Source organism: Carassius gibelio, chromosome A23 (assembly GCF_023724105.1).
Source record: "Carassius gibelio isolate Cgi1373 ecotype wild population from Czech Republic chromosome A23, carGib1.2-hapl.c, whole genome shotgun sequence".
Classification (NCBI taxonomy): Eukaryota; Metazoa; Chordata; class Actinopteri; order Cypriniformes; family Cyprinidae; genus Carassius; species Carassius gibelio.
The window spans coordinates 9,364,368-9,385,879 of record NC_068393.1 but is presented as its reverse complement, the minus strand read 5'-3'; the positions used below and the strand labels follow the sequence as shown (position 1 = coordinate 9,385,879).

Sequence of the window (21,512 nt, the reverse complement as noted above, 5' to 3'; positions counted from 1 at the left end):
ACTATATGACCTTATCTATGTTGCATGTAAAAATAAAATATGTAATGTAATAATTAGGGTTGTGCCTGAAGCCGAATACCTTATTCGGAATGGCAAGGATAATGGCTTAAAAAACGAATAAAGCACAAGGAATAATTCTGCCTGAATACTCGGCTGAAGCTGACACAGTCTGGTGTTTGCTAGAAAACAGGTGAGCCAGGGCATCAGCGCCAGAAGTGAATGAATGTAAACTTTATGAGTGAAAAGAGCGCAAATCAAACACCGCATTGTTGTCGCCTCTCTGTGCATCTCTCAGAAATCAGAGCGTTGCAAGAGTAATTTTACCTATAATAATACATCATAGCTACACGTTATATTATTTGTATATATTTAAAAGGCAAATATTGAAAGCTTAGGCTACCATGATACGAATGAATGGAATAAGCACAGCGCGCTCGCCAATCAAACAGCCGCGCTGCGCGTCTCAGTCTCTCAAAAACCAAATCAGTTCTCTCTCAAAAGTAGGCTAATAATCAACATAGATATGGATACATTGTCTACTTGTCCTACATGTTTGCATATTTACCTTTTGCTGGTTTGCGCAGAACACACACATCTGTTTAGTGAAGTTCATTAACATTAAGACTCGCTTAAAGTGTTCTGCGTAATGAGAATGTGTGCATTGAATGGATTCAGTCGTGTTCAAATGATCACTAAACGTTTGTCATGACATCTCTCTGCTTGCATGATAAATATTATTTTAGAAATTAATAATTAATTCAGTTTAACACGACATACTTGTTCAGTGATAACTACGAAAAAATATATAAAAAGTCATAACAGTCTTATCAAGTAACTGTACGATGTTGTATCCGAATGCAGATAGGAAACATTTTGTGATTGTTACAGATACAAATACTGGCTGTTACATGAAAATGTAAATATGTAATGTCATATATAAAGTTTTTAAAATTTACATATGTAATTGTTGCATAAGGCTATACATTAATACGCGTTTATTGATAAAAAAAGAAAGGCTATCTAGGTGTAGACGTAAATAAAACACAAACAGGTAGAAAATTAAATTAGAAACATCTAAACTTTTCAGGTCGCAGTAAGTGCACCACTGGTCATGCACATCCTTTCCCGGAACAATACTGAAAGCTAAGGCAAGATGGAGAAACAGATGATCAAAGTTGTACAAGGATAGCCATTATGAATGGCTATCACTTGCAGAGCTACTGCAAGTGATTTTAAGTGTTGGTATTCCATTTATTCTTTGCTGAAACTTCTGCGTCATCATGGAGAGCGGGTCATGGTTGCCCAGCAACAGCAGACGCCACTGGAGCGCGAGCGCAGATTACAGAGTGCTTTGGATTAAGGAGAGCGGCGCGCCTAGCGTTTTCCACACAGTTTCAGTCGCGACATCATGCAAATGTGGTTTTGTTTTGAAGGAGACATTTTTTATTTTATTTTTTTTCTGGACTCGGTCGAGACCAACTAGAAGACTTGGCGAGTCCAATGGCCAAGTCCGAGACAAGTCCGAGTGCAAATTCAACGAGTCCGAGACAAGTCCGAGACGACAGAAAAATGTCTCGAGTCCGGACTCGAGTCCAAGACCGGACTCGAGTACTACAGCCCTAAAAAATAAAAACAGAACTTTTTTTTTTTTGAGTGAACTATTCCTTAAAAAAATATGACTGTGGTGTAAAACCCCAAACCCCAAACATCAATCCACGCTGATTTTACACAGTCAGTTGTCCAGTTTTTATAATAGCCCTTATATGAAAGACATTTTCCGATAGCGATGATGCAATGCAACCAGCACTAATTGGGTCTAATGTATCTCCTCTGCCGAGAAGCAGCGTTTATCAATGCTGCAAATCGGAAAGCTGCTTATGCACTGTCATAGCAAACACACTGTGGCCTAAAGTATTGTTAAATAGCATCTCTATTACCTAATTACCCCATGGAGGGTTGCTGGCTCCTACACAAACATCATTACAGGAGACCACTGAAGGAATTGGCTGTAGTCAGATAGCAGAGGTGTCCTTAATGACCTCTACCCTCTTTCGGCTATCTCTCTCTCACTCTTCATCTCTGTATGAGCTGATGACAAAGATCTTTCTCTGGTCTTTGTCACTGTGAACCTCTCAGTTGTGGTTTGTCATGTTGTCAACAGAGCGGCCACAGTTCCTCATCTTCCACCAGCCAATCAATAGTGGATTAACATTACTGAAAGTCACAGTGCCGTACCACCCCACTCTAAATGTTCTGATGGGAAATGTTGAAAAGAGGGCAGCTCTTTCGTTTGTGAGCCCATTTCAAGAGTTTATTTGCCTGTAAAAACCACAGAGCGCACCAGAGGATTAGAGCTGTGTCCTCATATTCATAATCAGTCATAATCAGTATTTGAACCGGTTTTATTTATTTATTTATGTTATTTTTTTAAAAGGTGCTCTAGTCTTAGTTTACTCTTAGATAGTTAACTGACACCTAAATGCTATTATAACAGTTCGCAATGTTATTTGTTAAAATCTTGCAAAGTTTTGCTTCAGCAGTGTTTACATTTATTTTTCCCACAGAAAAAAAAAAAAAAAAAATTATACAGCTATTCAAGCAATCTCAATAACAACAGTACATTAGTGTATATATATATATATATACATTTTTTTTTTAAATCACAATTTATTTTAGGGAATTGTAAAATAAAATAAAATACATATTTTGTTATTTCAACATTTTTTTCAAAATGTTAATATTTGTAATATTTCTCCAACGGCTTTACCTACATTAAAATAACAATATTCATACAACATCACATCTGCCAGTCTTAATTCACTTACACAAGTTTTAATTAGGTACCCGACAACTAAATGCTATCATAATGTTATTTATTTATTGTAAATGAGAAATTCATAATGTATAATAAATGTAACATAATGCTTATACAGTCATTCAAACAGTCTCTTTCATTGTTGAAACAATAGTATATATATATATATATATATAGCAGAATCTTAAAATGTTTGGTGACTCAAGCTATATTCTCCATATGGAGTTTGAGTTGATGCCCTTGGGGAACTTGTAAGTTAAAAAGGTACAACCTTTCTCTGATTCCATTATAGATTCCATTATTGAACATTAAGTAATGAATTGTGTGTGTGTGAGGCTAAGGTTATGGGTAATGTGTAATATTTATTGTTGTGTAATGAGTAATGCATACTGTATTATTTATCGATTGATCGACAAATTTCTCCTGAGGGAGAAAATATACTGGAATACTACAAAAATATTTTCGTTTATCTACATTCATTTGTGGTTTTAGGTTCTAGAAAGATTTTAAAATGTTACAAAAGCAAAACTGCAACCAAAAAGCAATTGAATGGAATGTTGTAGAGGTGTTTTGTGTTTGCTGGGATGGTGCTTCTTAGTGAACAAAGACACAAGATGATTGGAAATGAGAAAGGTACAAGAGATTCTCTTACCTAAAACCACCAATTCGGCACCGAAATAAATGATTCCGTGTTTGTTCTCAGCAACACACTGATACATGCCAGCATCTGAAAGGTTTACGGAGCCGATTGTCAGAGCTCCATTCTCTATCTGGATCCTGTCCTGTGAAACAGATGAACAGCAATCAAAAGAATTCAAAATAGGCGTGCATTCAACTCAAACAACAACAACTAAGATTTAGGCATTATATAATCAATACAACTTAGTTTTATACATTTAACAGAGCTCCCCTGCTGAGGTTTGACCCAATGACCTTTGCACTGCCAATCCAGATCTTTTCACCACTACACCATAACTCCATGCACTGCTGGTATTTTACCTCGGCTGCCAGTAGTTCTCCATTCTTCAGCCAGCTGTATGAAGGCTTGGGCTTTCCATTGGCCTTACACTCCCAAAACAACCTCTCTTCAATTGACAAAGCGCTGTCTCGCATCGTCTGAACCCACTGAGGCTTCGCTGAAGAGACAAAAGTCAATCGTTTTTATGAATTAATTTATCAGTCATTTTTGATACACAATGTTTTTTGAATGACAAAGACATTTCTCTGGTCTTTCTTGAGATCTTTTTACGGTCTTTGTCACTGTCTACTAGAAGATTTTTCCCTCAGTCATGGTCATGTTGTCAACAGAGCAGCCACAGTTTCTCATCTCAGTATTTTTCATGTTTTATGCTTCCCAAGGCTGCATTTAATTGATCATAAATACAGTTATACAATAATACTGTAAAATACAATTACTAGAAAATCCAAATGTTTGGCTTTGCTGGAACATGGACACTCTTTTACCCAATTAATTGGAAGCACAAAATGTCAGTGAGGACTTGATCTATCCGTCTACCTGCTGATTGAAAAGGTAACAGATTTCCATTCAGTGTACTTGACTCTGTCTAGATTAATGATTGAACCGTCAAACACAGTTCTATAATGTGACGCTCTCTTCATGTTCTGCGTTGTTGATTCCCACCAATCACTCAAGATCCGTGTAAGCATGCCTATAGATGAATCATCAATCAACATTCCCGCTAACAGCGCTTGCAGGTTTTGTGGCAACTAAGCACTAAACTGACCGATGGGAGTCACGCACTGATTGACTCGTCAAGAAAACTGGTCAGCTCTGGTTTCCCAAGAACTAATTAAACCCAAACGTCTACGAAACGCATAAGCTGACCAACCTTGCAACTGTTATCGGTTTCTTCTTTTCTATGCTTTGGCCTTTTTCAAAGAGTTCGGCATACTGCATTATACAAGGACGCCTGCTCTCTGACAAGAACTGGGATGAAAAGCTTTCATGTTTTTGCATCGTTTGTGAAGGCCGGGTCTTTTCAGAAGAAGGTCAGAGTAGCAACTGCCCCTCTAACCTTCTCAGTAACCTTGAGAAAAAGCAGGACTCACATTCACAAAAAAAGCGTTTCATCTGGGAACTTAGAAGTGGTGTGTACTCAGATGTGAGTGGAAAGAAAACCTTTTAATTCGCGCTGTTACAATTTGCACTTCAGTTTTGTTTATATTGTATTTCACTAATGGGTTCCTTTTAGCAGGTATTTTTCTTTTTTGTATATTTATCCATTTATCTAAATCAATAACACCACATGTGAAAGGTTGCCATACCTAAGAGATATTGAGTAGCTGTTCGGCTAACAATTATCTTTGGAAACATTTGCTATTTTCATCTTGATATTCAATCATTTTTCAGCACACTATGGCCAGTAATTCTGTGTGTAGCTGGTGATCTCCACATCATTAGGTTGAGGCATGTTCTTCTTGTTATTGTGTCAATGGAAAATGACAGACCCAAGGAGGTAATTATTCTCACATGCTGGCTTCTAGTGCCTAATAATCCTTTGAGTCATGGCTCGCCTCCAAAGATGGGCTCAAATTTGCTTAAATTCCAGATAGACCTGCAATTTGTCCGATATTTAACCGATATCGCTTTGGGCAAGACGTTGGTGTAAGATTTGGAACAGAAGCTTTATCTTATAAAACTAAGGTAAAATATTGACTAAAATTGGAGAGTAAAAAAGCCAAGATAATAAGAGCTGACCTAATTGCAGTGTCTGAATATTTAATAACGAGTAGCGTTATTAACTAAAATATAATGATAATGAAAAATACACAATGAGGTGAAATAATGAGTTCTTCTTGCACTTCATATATATTTAAAGTGAAGAAAATATCAGAGCTCTCATACATACATGTACCTGAATATCTATCCTAATGACGATAAATGTTATCCATCTATTTGTCTTTATGTCTGTCTATCTGTCTGTCAGTCTGCTGTTAGCAAAAAAACAAACCAAAAAAACAAAACAAAAAGGCTTTATAAAACACACTTTTTGCCATTTGACACCTTTCTGGATGAACGAAAGTGTCTCAAATTAGCATTTAGCACTGCTGAGTCTTGGCACACTGCAGCATCACGATGCCAAATCCATTATGTGATCTCCGTTTATTTTGGTCTTTACTATGCAGTTATAGAAACTATAAAAAAAAAGTCAGACAGGGCAGAAAGTAATCAAAAAGCTATTCACTGCAATTGTGAAATGACCGAACTGGCAGGGCTCCTCTTGGAAAACGCTGGCAAGAATTTGAATGGTTATGACAACAATAATATCCATTAAGTGCGTTTTAAATTATTAGAAAGCTTTAATTTCAATTACAGAGAAAAAGATATGGCAAAGTCGACGGGCTTCTACAAGACCTACTAATAGCCAGCCAATGTGTTCACAAAATAAAATCGTATAATGGATTAAACAATTATATCATGTGTATCTTCTGTAGTACAATAACACAGAGGACACAAGTTTATTTACAGTATGTTCCTGGCAACTCATTGCCATACTTTCACAGCATTTTTACGGTAATATTTGTACAATATCAAATTTAGATGAAACAATTTATATGATTATACAACAATGGAGTGGTACTGTATATTATTGCAAGCAATTAGTGTGAAATGTTGAAAAAAAATTTTTATGGCAACAATGAAGCATACCATGTAAATACTAAACATAAAATGGGTGAAATAATCATACCATGGAAAGAGAGTCGTCCTTGCACCATGTTCTTTCCCATCTTGTTCTCTGCTACACATTCATAGCCTCCGGCGTCCTCCTGCTGGAAACTGGGAATCTCCAGAACTACGTTTGAGTTCTTCATCTTCACCTTGCTGGGAAACGGCACTCCATTGGCTCTCCTCCACGTTATCTCCGGAACTGGGCTGAATATATGAAACAACTATGGTGAGTGATCTTGCGAAAGCAAAAGAGAAAAATTCAAAGCTACATAGAGAGAAAGAATGAAAGAAGGAAAGAACACAGAGTGAGAGAGAGACAGAAAAGATAAAGAATGAATATGTATATGGCTCATCCACTAATGGAATCAATTGAGACAAGGCAACCCCCCCAAAAACAAAACTAAGACTGTTATACGGTATTTCATGTTTAAACGGTGGCGAGAAGAGGGGGCCAAGTTGAAAAACACATTAAACTCAGTGACAGAGTTCAGGTTAGCAAGTAATCGGCATTAGTAACTACAAAAGGGTGATGAATGACACTTACTTCCCCAAAGCAAAACACTCCAGTGTCACAACTGATCCCTTTGCGGCTGGAACCATGTCAGAGAAATGAACCTCTATTTTTGGCTCATATTCACCCATTACGCCTATAAAGGAAAAAAAAAAGTGTTATTTTTCAATTCATAATTAATTCACTGATCTATAAAACTTGAAAATACATTATACAATAGATATGAAACAGTGTTAGTAGTTGAACAGGTTTTTTTTTTTTTTTTCAGAGAACAGGCAGCTAAAACAAAAGCAACCAATAATTTATAACATCATCTGGAGTCTGACACAACGTGTAGAGGTGTGTGGTTTGCTCAAGTTTTACAGTGTTGGTAAATATTTTATCCAGCCATTGTTTATGTTTACTTCGTATAAGGCAAAGTATATTTATGACTGTGAAAGCATCTCTTCGAGAGTAAGCAGGGTTGTCTATGAAGCTTTGACTTAAAAAAACTAAACTAATTTACACTATTTTAAAAGAAGTGTTTGCATGGTTAACATGCTGTCAAGTTGACACCAGAGAAAGTGTTTTCAGTGTTTCAGTGTTCAGTTTCTAAGCAAAATAAATTAGTGTCATATTTGAATTCCAAATACAAAGACAGAGATATATCAACTATATAAATGCTTGAATGACTGATATTTAGTTTAGTTTAGTTATGTTTTTCAAATCATATCACATGTTAATGGAGTTGCGCCTGCAGGTGTACGGCTGTACGCACTGTGCGTACCATGAGTGTTTTGACTGACCTGAGAAACATTACCTGAATATTTCAGCAGTTATTATTTGTGTCCCGTGTTAATGTCGACTGAATCAGTGATGCCAGTTATTCATGATTTTATCGGAAGAGAAGACAATGATGAATAAAGTCGGAGTTTTTGCTATTTTCATACCAAAATGTATTTTAAATGCTTAAAAAAAATCTAACGGACCCTCTGATGTCACATGGACTACTTTGATGATGTTTTTCTTACCTTTCTGGACATGGACATTATACCGTACACACAGCTTCAATGGAGGGACTGAGTGCTCTTGTCACAGTTCAAACAAACCTGATGCTTAACTACATCAACAGGTCAAACAAACCCTTTAGTGCTGATGTTATGATTAAGCTTGTGCCTACTAAATTGCCCACTGGAAAAAAATGTTGATACTTACCATCAGTTCGTAGTACCAGAGGGGTCGGGGAGCTGAGGACTTTGCCTTTAGTGATGCGGTTTACCACCACGCACGTGTAGTTACCCACATCTGAGGGCTCGACTTTGGCGATGTAAAGGTTTCCCGTCTCCTGAGAGACAAAGCGACGATTGTCTTGCTGAACAAAGTAAGGGTACTCATTAAAGACCCATGCAAATGAGAGATCTGGAAAGAAGACGGGGCACAGAACATATATAATTCAAAATAAATGAACTAGGCTAGCCAAACACTCTTGGGAACTTAAATGAGAAATTCTTTGTTCTTTTTGGTATAATCATTAGGACACCGATAACACTTTTCTTTCCCAATAGCACTACTGAAATCTGACCCAGGTGTATCCAAAATTATCTTGGGGAAATTAGAAGCCTAAGCTGTGTTAAACACATCTTTATAAAACACTATGAAAAATGTCAAGGAAAACAATAGGTGCATAGACTCAAAGATCAAATGAAATGAACCCGCACACTTAAAAGCCATTAAGTCCTTCAATTTTTACACAGTTTTAGAGGCCACAAAGTGCAAAAAAACAACTTATTGTGTTGAAATGTTTGAATCCAATGGTCTCTAAAAATGATTTTCTTTAGACAAGAATAACAGATAACAGTAAATGGTGCACACTGATAAGTCAGAGCTCTGTATTTCACACATGTAAAGCATATTTATATCAAAGTAGACTATAAAAAAGTAACACTATAAAAGCCTTACCTCCTGCATATGATGGTGTACCACAAAGTAAAACTACCCCCTGGCCTTCTCGCACGGAGACAGCACTTCTCGTTTGAGTTTTTAAATTTAAGTCTGTAGAACACACACACACACACACACACACGCAGTCAGAAGTGACATGAAAATGAAATGAAAATACCTCCGAGATTATTTCTTTTATCATGTAAACATTTCTGTATTTTATTCAATATATAAATCCCACACAAGAAAACAAATCTAGTGATGGCATGTAGTCTACACTAAACATTTTTATTTTTTAAAGCAAAAATGTATTCCAATTACAATTAATAACTTACTCCTAGTTTATAGTAACGTTCTTGAACAATTTCATTACATGTCAGTCAGTGTTAGACTTCTTACATACATATTTTTTGACAATGGTGGTGGAGAGTGCTGTCTATCACATTTGTCCAAAATCCATTTTGGTCAACTGGTTCAAATAGGGGTTAAAATGGGTTGAGATATGGTGAACATTGGTGTATCCAAACATTCAACGGCCTCTCATGTCCTATGGTTGTGGCCGCTGTCAACTTGGAAGAGTCTGTTCCCATCAGGATATAAATTGTTCATCATTGGATAAAGGTGAACCCTGAACAGATTTTTTGACTTGCAGTGATTCTTCCCTCTGAGGAGACAAACTGAACCTGAACCATGACGGCACAATGGCTCCCATAACATAACAGAGCCATTGGATTTTCCTTGATTTTGTCACTCATCTGCCTGGCCCATTCGTAGGTGTCTCCTACATGTGGCTGGTGGGTTATTATCAGTATACAAAGGATAAAATGCAAGCTCCAAGGGGTCATCCGATGCAAACAAAGTGAAGGACCATACATCTGAATTCCAGGCCAACAATGGGACCAATGAATTATGTTAAAACACCAGGTCTCAGTGGATACTGAAAAAGCTGATTAAGATTTTCTTGACACCACATTACATATGTATAAGTCATGGATATAACATTGTGGAAAGTGTATGTGTCTTGTCAACCGGCAATGCTCACCAACAAACTCTAGATTAATCACATTTTCATCCACAATCCATTTAAGTTTACCAAAAGCGACACAAAATTTGGTTGAAAAGGCGATAACCAAAAAAAAGCAGAAGGCCCCATGAAAAGGGTCACCATAATGCATAATGCACCAAAACATTGACTTTTGAAAACGAAGGCATGGCCGCCCACATTTGCTCTGCTTATACTCGACAACCGTGTATACAATAACATCATGCTCATTGTTGTACCTGCATGAATGGTCATGTAACATGTTCTGAGAACATTTCTGAAATGCAGTGAAAACAAAATTGTAGTCGCCGTTTTAAGAAGAAAACACACAAGTGTAAAAAGGGCCCAATACCTCCAAGGTCATTCTGAAGCCAAAACATGGGTATATATATAATTCTCTGTGAACAGCTCGGTTTCAGCTTTTATGTAAACAAGATCTTCTCCTCATTGATGTTCTCTTTTTTTCTAGTGGCTTCAACTGGATAGGCTAACATAAACCTTATAATGCAATGACACTTACATCGTCATCGTCATCTCGTGTGCCACTGATAAAGGTCAAGCATACTTCGGCCTTCCGCACACCATCCGAAATATGTAATTTTCGCCATCCACGTGCAGGCAATTTATTTGAATATAATAAGGATTTTGATAATATTTCAGTACAAAATTCGAATTTAGTTTTTGAGTAATTTTGAGAGCCCTCCTGTGTTCCACCTCATTGCCCCACTGCGGGTATAACTGTGGTTCAGCTGGTCCCACTTGTATGGTTTCTGGGCGCCTGGTCAGCGCTGCCCAGCCCATATCGATGGCTTCTGCGGATCATCAGCCTCGGGTATGTGATTCAGTTTGCCCGGTGTCCCTCCACCAGGCAAGAATCAACTAAGCAGAATTCACTTCACTATGCATTCATATGTCAGTTCTTCTGCGCCATGGACCATTTCTGTGGTTCGCATTCAAGGGGTGTGCATATCAGTAAAAAGTCCTGCCCTTCAGGTTGTCCCTTTCTTCCTGTGTCTTCATGAAGGTCGCAGAGGGGGCTCTAGCTCCCCTCAGAGAGTTAGGTGTTCACATCTTCAACAATCTTGACAATAGGCTTATTCAAGCACAGTCTCGAGACCAGTTGTTATGCAAATGTGCTTTTTCTATTACTTTCAAATAGACAAAACATTTTTGTTGTTGTTGTTGTTATAACCACTACTCTATTTTTATAGCAGGATACTGTATAGGTACATGGGAGACTACATGTAATCTGTTCACTGGTCTGAAAATACATTAAACAGCACTTGCATCTGTCAAAGCACTCGACAGAGCAAACCATATTAAAATATATGCTAACAGAGTTTGTCTAAAGCACTTAATGTAACAATAAACATGATGCATCCTCATGTTTTGGGTTGTTTGTATTGTGCATATTCCTGCACTGCTTACCCTCTGACCTCTGCTATTTTTCAGATGTGTTTTATCCATTAAAATGCATTATTCACTGCTGTGAAAGGATGTGACTAATAGAGGCTGTCCATGAACAGCATGCAGACCAGATTAATTAATGAATTGAAAAGTCATTGTTGAATATTTTCATTAATGATTATTAGCGGTGTGCTATCTGATGTCAGGAAACATCATTAGTTTTGTGGCTACATTCAGTAACATCATTAGCACAGAAATCACAGTTTTTGCACACAGTGATACACAATTATGCACAGGACATGGACAGGAAATTTCTAACAGTCTGTATAATCAGCTTGATTTCAAACATACTTTTTTGGATAAATGCTGAAATTTATATGGACATATACATATGGATATACTGTTTGGGCAGTGAAAGTACTTCAATGTAAAAGTATTTATGCATGCACTTTAGAAACACACATACACACACACACACACACAAAAAAAAACCTTAAATAAAATTAAATAAATTCAATGCACAGACTAAAGTATTTTTTGGTTCTTTCAATTTTGGTGATTTTGGCTCACATTTAACAAAACCCACAAATTCAATCAAATCTCAACAAATTTAAATACTTCACAAGAACTATATATATATATATGTATATATAAATATATATATATATATATATATTAGTGCTGTCAAAATTAGCGCGTTAACGCATTCGATTAATTTGAAATATTTAACGCGTTAAAAAAAAATAACGCAATTAACGCGGTTGCAGTTTTTTTTTATTTCCATTTGTGGCCTATGTGTGTTCAACGTGCAAAGAAATATGGATAAGACCAAGGAAGGACTTTTAGACGGAAAGTTTCAGTATAAAACTCTGCCGGATTACTCTTCAGTCTGCCACAAGAAACATTACTCTTCATTCAGTCTGCCACAAGAAACAGCAACATTAAAATCATGAACTCAAATGTCATTGTTTAAAAAAAAAAAACAAAAAAAAAAACAATGACTGTAATAGTGCGTAAATCAGACCTTTCTGTAACGCTAACGTTAATAAGCTTAAATGAAAATAACGAAATAATTGTGTAGCGGAGTATTTTTTGTACACAGTGCCGCGAACTGTCAATCACTCCTGTGCGCGTGCATCACTGTCCTCCTCGCAGCTGCAGCAACTTGCGCTCTCTCTCTTCATCAAGCCTTAAACAAAAAGGGGACAAAAAGATCATATTGTCTTTGTGCATAGGCTATAGATTAATTAGATAAATGAATATCTAAATTTGTGCCTTGCCGTCTACGGTATTTTTTTAGAACTTAGAAAAAAGATGTTGCAGCCAATGAGCAGCCAGCGGGGGCTGCAGGACGACTCAACCTCCGCAGACAGTTTTTAATGTTTATCAGACAATAAATACTCAAGATTTTGCTTTAGTATAACTCACAACGAGTTTCACACACCTTCTCCGGCCACGTTGAGTTGTTGACACTTAACAGTGGGAAAAGCGACACATGCGCTATTCACTTGTATAACTTAAGGGTGAATGGGTAATGTAGTTTCTGATCTGGGTGGGATGAATTAGGAAGCTTGCATTGTGAAGGGCGCTCTGAAAATCGGCAGTGCAGGTAAAAGATTAAAACCTCTATTAAAACAGATGTCCAAATGGGCGTACCGGTACGCTACAAGCACGTTCTGGGCGCACGGAGAGGTGGCGGTACGCTCAAGAGCTATATTTGGAAGTGGCGGTACTGAGTACCAGTGCATACTGGCCCACTTAAAGCACTGGCAATGACTATACTTTGGAATATTTTTACAGTCCACTTAGAATTCAACATGGAAATCATTTTTGTTTTTTATTGGCATTGATTGTTTTGAAATTCAAATGGTACTTACATGCCTGTGTTTTTATTTCTGTAATAAATATGGCTTTCAAGCCAACAGTTAATTTGGAGGATATTGATGGTTTATTGCAGGTATGTTGTTTACATGAGAAAATCTGTGTTACAAGTTAAACAAAAATTCCAATAAACAATCATATTTTGAATTTAAATAGTTTCTTTGTCTTGAGTTTACATTAATTATTTACATTTTACATTTACATATCCAAAAAGTTTCAGTCTTTTAATTGCGATTAATCGCGATTAATTTTAAAAAATTGTGCGATTAATTAGTTAATTTTTTTTAATCGATTGACAGCACTAATATATATATATATATATATATATATATATATATACATTTTTTTGTGTATTGTTGGTCTTCTGGAAAGTATGTTCATTTACTGTACATCTATTCAATACTTGGTAGAAGCTCTTTTCACTTTAATTACTGCCTCAATTCAGCGTGGCATGGATGTGATCGGTTTGTGGCACTGTTGAGGTGATCTGGAAGCCCAAGTTTCTTTGACAGTGGCCTCCAGCTCATTTGCATTTTTTGGTCTCTTGTTTCTTATTTTTCTCTTGACAATACCCTATAGATTCTCTACGGGGTTCAGGTCTGGAGAGTTTGCTGGCCAGTCAAGCACACCAACACCATGGACATAGACATAACCAACTTTTGGTGCTTTTGGAAGTGTGGGCAGGTGCTCAGTCCATTCCTTGTGAAGTTCACTTAAATTCTTGAATCCAGTTTGCTTGACAATCCTCATTCTCTCGGTTGGTTGTGCATCTTTTTCTTCCACAGTTTTTCCTTCCACTCAACTTTCTGTTAACATGCTTGGATACAGCACTCTGTGAACAGCAAGCTTCTTTGGCAATGAATGTTTGTGGCTTACCCTCCTTGTGAAGGGTGTCAATGATTGTCAGATCAGCAGTCTTCCCCATGATTGTGTAGCCTAGTGAACCAGACTGAGAGACCATTTTGAAGGCTCAGGAAACCTTTGCAGGTGTTTTGAGTTGATTACCTGATTGGCATTCTAATTTGATGAGACAGTGACTTGGTGGGTTTTTGTTGAGTCAAAATCATCACAATTAAAAGAACCAAAGACTTAACCTTAAACTGTCACTCACATTTTTTAACATAGACTTGAAAGTGCATGATCCAAACCTAAATGTTTATAATTCATGACTGAAAACATTTTGTAACATGATTTTGATGTACAATTTTCATGATAATGCAATGTTTGAATTTAAAATTGGTTTCAAAGGATGAATTTTGAGATTTTAAGTTTTCAAGTGATATATAATTTCTGATGATTTCTAAAGTGTGATAGAGAAAAAGGCAACAAAAAAGACTTTTTTGACAAAAGTCAAAACTTCTGTTATGATATATGTTTTTTGACGTGCAGTATTGCCATAAATTTATCTATTACTTTTCCTACATAATAAGATTGGTAAAATATGTATTTAGGAGTCTTTCCAACAATATATAGTTTGTCATGATTAGATTAGGATTTAATTGTAATATAGTAAAGTAAACGTCCCACCGAAGTAGGCGTCCCACCGAGGGTCTTCCATCTGTGTGCACTGAATTTATTTAATACACGAGTATCACAATTTGAGTTGAATTACTGAAATAAATGAACTTTTCCACAACATTATAATTTATTGAGATGCACCTATAGTTGCATTAAGGTGTTTATAACTAATTTTCTCTCTTCTTTAAGATAAGTCCAATATTGGCAGCATCAACTCTAACACCTGTCACCCTGCATTGAGCGATTGAGGTGCTACTATAGCAGGCTAACTTACAATCAAGGACTCACATGCAAACTGGAGGCTCGCTCTTCTGCTAAGAATTGCTACCGGTGGGTTGAATGCAGTACACTGGTATATTCCTCCATCCTGGGCGCGGTCCAGACTCCTAATGACCAAATTTCCTCCCGATAGCCACCGACGGGAATCGCTACTGAGATTAATCAATGTGCCATTCAGAGACCACCTACAGACACACAAACAGACAGATGATAGTGCACATAGCTCAATGCTGATTTTGAATGATTTTTCGAGATAACCTTTGAAATTTATTTTGTTTTGGGTGTACAAATGTCATGTGGAATATCAATGAATCATTACAAAGCAGATTCAGATTGGTATTACACGCCATCCCTGATTCATTTCAATAACAAAAGAAACATTTCAAAATGTGAAAAGTCTGATTGCCTATGTAAATGTTTGTCTCATTGAAAAAAAAAAATCTCATTGAACATCCTGTTTCACTTGGAAATGCATCATATTATAAGGGTAAAATTATTTGCAAATTGCAAGTCATGTCAGCTTTTTATGTTGAAAGATTTCCTGCAGCTCTTTTGCTGTCCTTTTCATTGTGCAATGATTAGCGCCGGAGAGTATCATCAATTTCTCTTTTTCATGCCTCATCTACACCTATCGTCAAGACCTAAGACCCAAGCCCACCTGAGGCCCTTACCACTAGAATTCAATTCAGAGGCCAACCTGCTAATGTGGACAGATTTTCAAAGGGCACAAGATCATTTAAGGATCCTGGGGCCTCACTAGTCATTCACTCTGACAGGGTGTCAGCTGGGCTGAACTCCCATAGTTCAACTGTGTGTCTGCCTACCCCAGGAACAGATGCTGTGTGCTAATTTACGAACATGAGCATGCAGTGAATGCAAATAAGCGAACAGAGGTGTAAATACAAAAACTTAGAGTTGTGATCAAGGCCCCCGATTGTCCACAACAATATTCAATGGCTCCATGACTTTCCAGGTCTTGATTTGTAGTTGCTTTAGTTTAGTTAATGCTAGTTTATTTTCATGTTAAAAGTAATCTTGAGGCCTCTCCAAAGTTTCACTGGTTGAGAACACCGTTATTGATTAATCCCACAAGACTGGTAACATTAACCGTTTGTGGTATTTTTAGTAAGTTATGCATACTTGTGATCAAAAATTATTCACACTAGCACAAGACTCTCTTTAACTTTTATTCTGGCAAACAAACCTATATATATATATATATATATATATATATATATATATATATATATATATATATATATATATATATATATATATATATATACGAAAGATTGGGATCAGTAAGACTTGTTTTTTAAAGAAGTATCTTAAGCTCATCAAGGCTACATTTATTCTCGTACATTTTTCACAAGGTGGCTTATTCGTACGAATTCGTACGACCACACTCGTATTTTACGAGTTGCACAATTCGTATGAATTTGTACGAATGACCTACACCTAACCCCGCCCCTAAACCTAACCATCACTGGGGTTTAGACAAATCGTATAAAATCGTACGATTGAGGTCGTACAAATTCGTACGAATAAGCCACCTCATAAAATAGGTACGAACTGGCCGTGAGATAGCGTTGGATCAGTTAGACTTGTTTTTGAAAGAAGTATCTTATGCTCATCAAGGCTACATTTATTCAATCAAAAACACAGAAAAAAATTGTAATCTTGCTAAATGTTTTTACAATATCAAATAATGGTTTCCATTTGAATATACTTTAAAAGGTAATTAATTTCTGTGATGTACTGCTACATTTCCATTATCCTTTACTCCACTCTAAACTGTCAAATGATCCTCCAGAAATCATTCTAATATGCTGATTTATTATTAGAATTAATAATGTTGGCAATAGTTGTGCTGCCAAATATTTTTTGGAAACTGCGATACTTTTTTCAGGATTCTTTGATGAATAGAAAGTAATAGAGAACAGCATTCATTCAAAAGGCATTTTTGTTATTGGTGTTAACTGTGGAGACATCGCGGGAGAAGCTGATATTTTACACTCGCTTTTTAAAAGAACTCCCCCGGATTACTGTGAACGATGTAAATCACATTGTGAGGCAGTCATCTGTCACTCCTAACAGCAAGATGGAGAGGTTTTGAGTTACAGTGTCACTTTGAGGGTGAGTTTTCTCATGCTATAGTGACAGTTGCCTGTAATTTCATTTCATTATTTGTTTTGATCTATCCAGATAACTTACATTGTATTCATTTTGACTGATGTGCTTATTTATGCAAAGCATACGATTTTTGGATATTAACTGAATCATTTTTCAAATTCCAACAGGAATAAGGTGATAATGAGAGTTGTCAGTGTTTCAGGCCAGTAAGGAAAGGCAAGATATTATCTTAAGTCTGATTTAATTTCAATTTCAAACATGTAACAAGTATTTAAATATAATAGTAATACATGACTTTTGTTATAGTTAAATTATCTTCACAGGTTGTTAAATGATGTCCTCCCTGTATCACTGTCCCAGAGCAGTTGTTCCTATGATGCTGGGACAGAACTGTGACCACAATAATGCTGTACCACTGTACCAGACAGAACAACACCTGTAGCTTGGCATCAGTGAAGTTCCTCCTGTTTATAGCTGTACTGGAAGAAAACAGTTTTTAAGTGAATTTTTTACATTATTTACATTTTCATTTAGCAGACTCTTTTATCCAAAGTGACTTACAAATGAGGACAATAGAAGCAATAAAAACCAACAAATGAGCAACAATATATACGGAAAGTGTTGTCAAGTCCCGGTTAGTCTAACGCACACAATGTTTTTTTTTTCCTTCTTTTTTTTATAACAAGTAAAAATTAAATAAAGTTGATAGAAAAGAGAAAATAGACACAGCTAGTGTTAGAGGGTCAAGTTATTTGTTTCTCATAATAATTAAAAAGTTAGAACAAGTAGATAAAAAGTAGATGGTGTTAGAGGGTTACTTTTTTTAATAAAATGAAAACGAGTAGATAGAAATAGAATAAATAGTTATTATGTTAGAGGGTCAAGTGTAGACAGAAGAGATGTTTCTTTAGCCGTTTCTTGGTTATCAAATTATCACATCCTTTTAAAATAAACTTGATTAAGGGATAATGTAATATATGCTTTAGGTGTAAATTATTTTTAATGGCATAGTCAAAAATATTCTAGATGAGACAAAACAGAACATAACCTCTGCTCTGTAAAATACATAGGATTTCTGTATGTATTACACAGTTTTCTAATTACACTGCAGTTTTTTTTTTTTTTTAAGTACCAAAAAAATAATTAGATATATTAAGGAATTCACTGGTGTTTCAGGCCTTAAAATAAATTTATATTAATCTGTATTGTTTCCTATTAAAGACAGCAATACAGAGTTATTCCAGTAAAACATGAATTAACATATCTAGGTGTAGTAATTTGTAAAATAATCAAATGAACAAACAAACAAACAAACAGGTGTCAGTTCAATTTTAATTTTTTTAGAAAACAAAGAAGAAAATTAATTTGTGGTTAATGAGGGATATCTCAATATTTGGGAGGGTATTATTGTCAAAGGCGGAGCTATATATACGTCATTATCACTAGATGTGCTTGCTAAGATTATTGGAGATCGAGATGAGAACTTTATTTTGAGAAAAACACGCTTTCATGGTGACATATTATATGGTTAATAGAGTATATGAAGAACAGAGAAAGTCCTTGGACTGTATTCCCTAATTAAATATTCAATACTTTTGGAGGCATAGACTTTTTGTTGAAATGTAATTTTTCTGATGACAAAATTCCTGTTAAACAGGCCTGCTAGCATATAAACACGTTTCATTCCTCAGTTATTTCGCATGGAATAACAAGGACATATGATTTAAAAACAAATCTTTATTCTATCATACTTGGGCAAATGGTTAATGAACACTCTCTGAAATAAGGGTACAAAAGCGGTCACTGGGATGGTACCTTTTCAAAGGTACATTTTTGTACCTAAAGGGTCCTTTTTGGTGCCTTAAAGGTACATATCAGAACTTAATAGGTACAAAGGTGTACCTTTTCAAAAAAGGTCCCGGCCCAATGACAGCTTTTGTACCTTTATTTCTGAGTGCATGGATATTTGTTATCACCAAATTTCTTCAAACTTTAAATGACCAGTTAAAGAATATGCTATTGTTCTTGTTCTTTTAAAGAACTGTATTTCAGAGGAAATCAATATGGATAATGCTTGTGGAAACATTTTCAATGATAAAGTTTTAAAATGCTCTTTGTTCTGTCTTGACCTACAGCAAGAGTTTTTTTGGGGGGCATCTTTATTTGTTAATATATCTTGGGTTAAAGCATGAAACTGCCAAATAAGTTCTGTATCAACATCAAAATATGTAAATGTTTAAAAAAAAAAAGAAAAAAAAAAGATTATGCTTGGTTAGTAAGTTTTGGGAAAAAATGTAGCTGAAACAAGGCTGTAGTGACGTGACGTGACGTGACGTGAAGTGACATGACATTCAGACAAGTATGGTGACCCATACTCAAAATTCGTGCTCTGCATTTAACCCATCTGAAGTGCACACACACACAAAGCAGTGAACCCACACACACACTGTGAACACACACCCAGAGCAGTGGGCAGCCATTTATGCTGCATCGCCCGGGGAGCAGTTGGGGGTTCGATGCCTTGCTCAAGGGCACCTAAGGCGTTGTAATGAGGGTGGAGAGAGCACTGTTCATGCCCTCCCCCCACCTACAATTCCTGCCAGCCCGAGACTCAAACTCACAACCCTTTGATTGCGAGTCCGAGTCGCTAACCATTAGGCCACAACTCCCCCCCTGTAAAACCCATTATTTAAAAATGAAGTGAAAATCATCAAGCTCATTCAATCACAGAAAACAATATATTGATTTTTATTTTGTGTTAGAAAGGCCGTATGTGAGGGAGTGTCAGTGGCAATGAAAATGTAGTGATACACATCCTAAAACACAAAAGGCACCTCCCCTAATGGCCCATCAGTGTAAATGTGACTGAGGCAGGTAAGAAAGAATGCGAAGAGAGTAAAATAATGGGAGTTTAGATCATTTTTCTTTATTCTTTATTTACAACACAGTATAATCAAAATAAACACAGTGAAGGTCAAAGACACACTACTGAGCACACTCATTACACAGAGACGTCAACAGACTTTGTGTCATTCCAGGAAACAGATTCTGTTCAACAAGTAAAACACGTAAACCATTGCTGATATTTCCAGTGTTTGCTGCTTCTTTCAGTAGTCAATTCAGTAGTAGGAGCTTGTTTTAAGAAGAAGAAGAAAAAAACATCTGTGAGCATGCTGATATCAGGAGAATTATATATATATATATATATATATATATATATATATATATATATATATATATATATATATATATATATATATATATATATATATATATATATTCCTGGTGGGCCGTTATCACCGTTAACGTGCTGGGTTAACGCGAGACTCTTATCGGGCAATAAAAAAAATATCGCTGTTAAACTATTCTCAAAGTTGGGAGCTGGGTCTATACTAAGCAAGCTATGATGACTTTCAACTTGATATTTTATATAACTGACTGATAAAAGGAAAGCCTAAAAAGATGCTCAGGACAGTTGACGGGCAACTGCTGCGCATCGTCACGAAAGCTTATCTTTCTCACTTGTTGTTAAGCCTTGCCGCTTGTCGATTTAAACATTAAAGCATCCAAAAACTAGACGCGGAAAAGCTGAACATAGTAGCGCGTGCCGTTAGGTGCGCACGAGAGAGAGAGAGTATCACGGACAGCGACACTGAACCGAGCTCTCTTCTGCGAAGTTCACCTCGAAGTTCCTCCTGCACCCGAACGAACAAATGCAAATCGCAGTTTGAACAAACAAAAAAATGTGAAAGAGCCCAAATCAACACCACAGTGTTCTGGTGTTCAGGGCTCGTGCAGAGAAAGGCGTCTCAAAACACTAGAACATCGAATTTGCTTATTTTTGCTCTTGTGCCGACAATTACATACAAGATATGTCAAAATATCCACCTTGGAAATTATGCTCGAAAAAATTGTACGTTATTTCTTAAGTGAAAGTAAACAGTTGAGGAAAAGAATGGGATGTGTATTATATTGGATGCGTTCATCGTCTCTTAAAGTGACCGCGTCTAATTTAGCTACTGGCTGCTGTAATGTTAATCCAAGAAAATGAAAATGAAAATCACTCACTGCTCTTGACCAAATTTCTTTGTAGTTTTAACAGTCAAACCAAAAATTATTCAGAAACAAGATGTACTTTTTGATATATATAGCAAAACTGTAATAATGTGAGAAATGTTGAAGGTGTCTGAATAAATGTAGGTTTGATTGTATTTCATTTTTACATTGAAGACTATCCAGTGCTTTTTTACATTTAATTATTTAGTTTCTGTACCTTGACACCTACAAACTTGAAAAAAAAAAAAACTTAAACATT

At 36.2% G+C, this 21,512-nt stretch overlaps 1 protein-coding gene across 1 annotated transcript in view; it reads right to left on the bottom strand.

Annotated features, from left to right (window-relative positions):
* Positions 1–21,512, bottom strand: part of LOC127945171 (contactin-3-like) — a 63,739-nt gene that overhangs the window by 31,649 nt on the left and 10,578 nt on the right. Inside the window, exons 3-9 of the mRNA XM_052541765.1 lie at positions 15,074–15,249; positions 8,956–9,048; positions 8,212–8,415; positions 7,051–7,153; positions 6,526–6,710; positions 3,815–3,951; positions 3,468–3,597 (exon numbers count right to left, since the gene is read on the bottom strand). Coding sequence (XP_052397725.1) covers positions 3,468–3,597; positions 3,815–3,951; positions 6,526–6,710; positions 7,051–7,153; positions 8,212–8,415; positions 8,956–9,048; positions 15,074–15,249 — 1,028 coding nt within the window. The remainder of the gene's footprint in view (positions 1–3,467; positions 3,598–3,814; positions 3,952–6,525; positions 6,711–7,050; positions 7,154–8,211; positions 8,416–8,955; positions 9,049–15,073; positions 15,250–21,512) is intronic.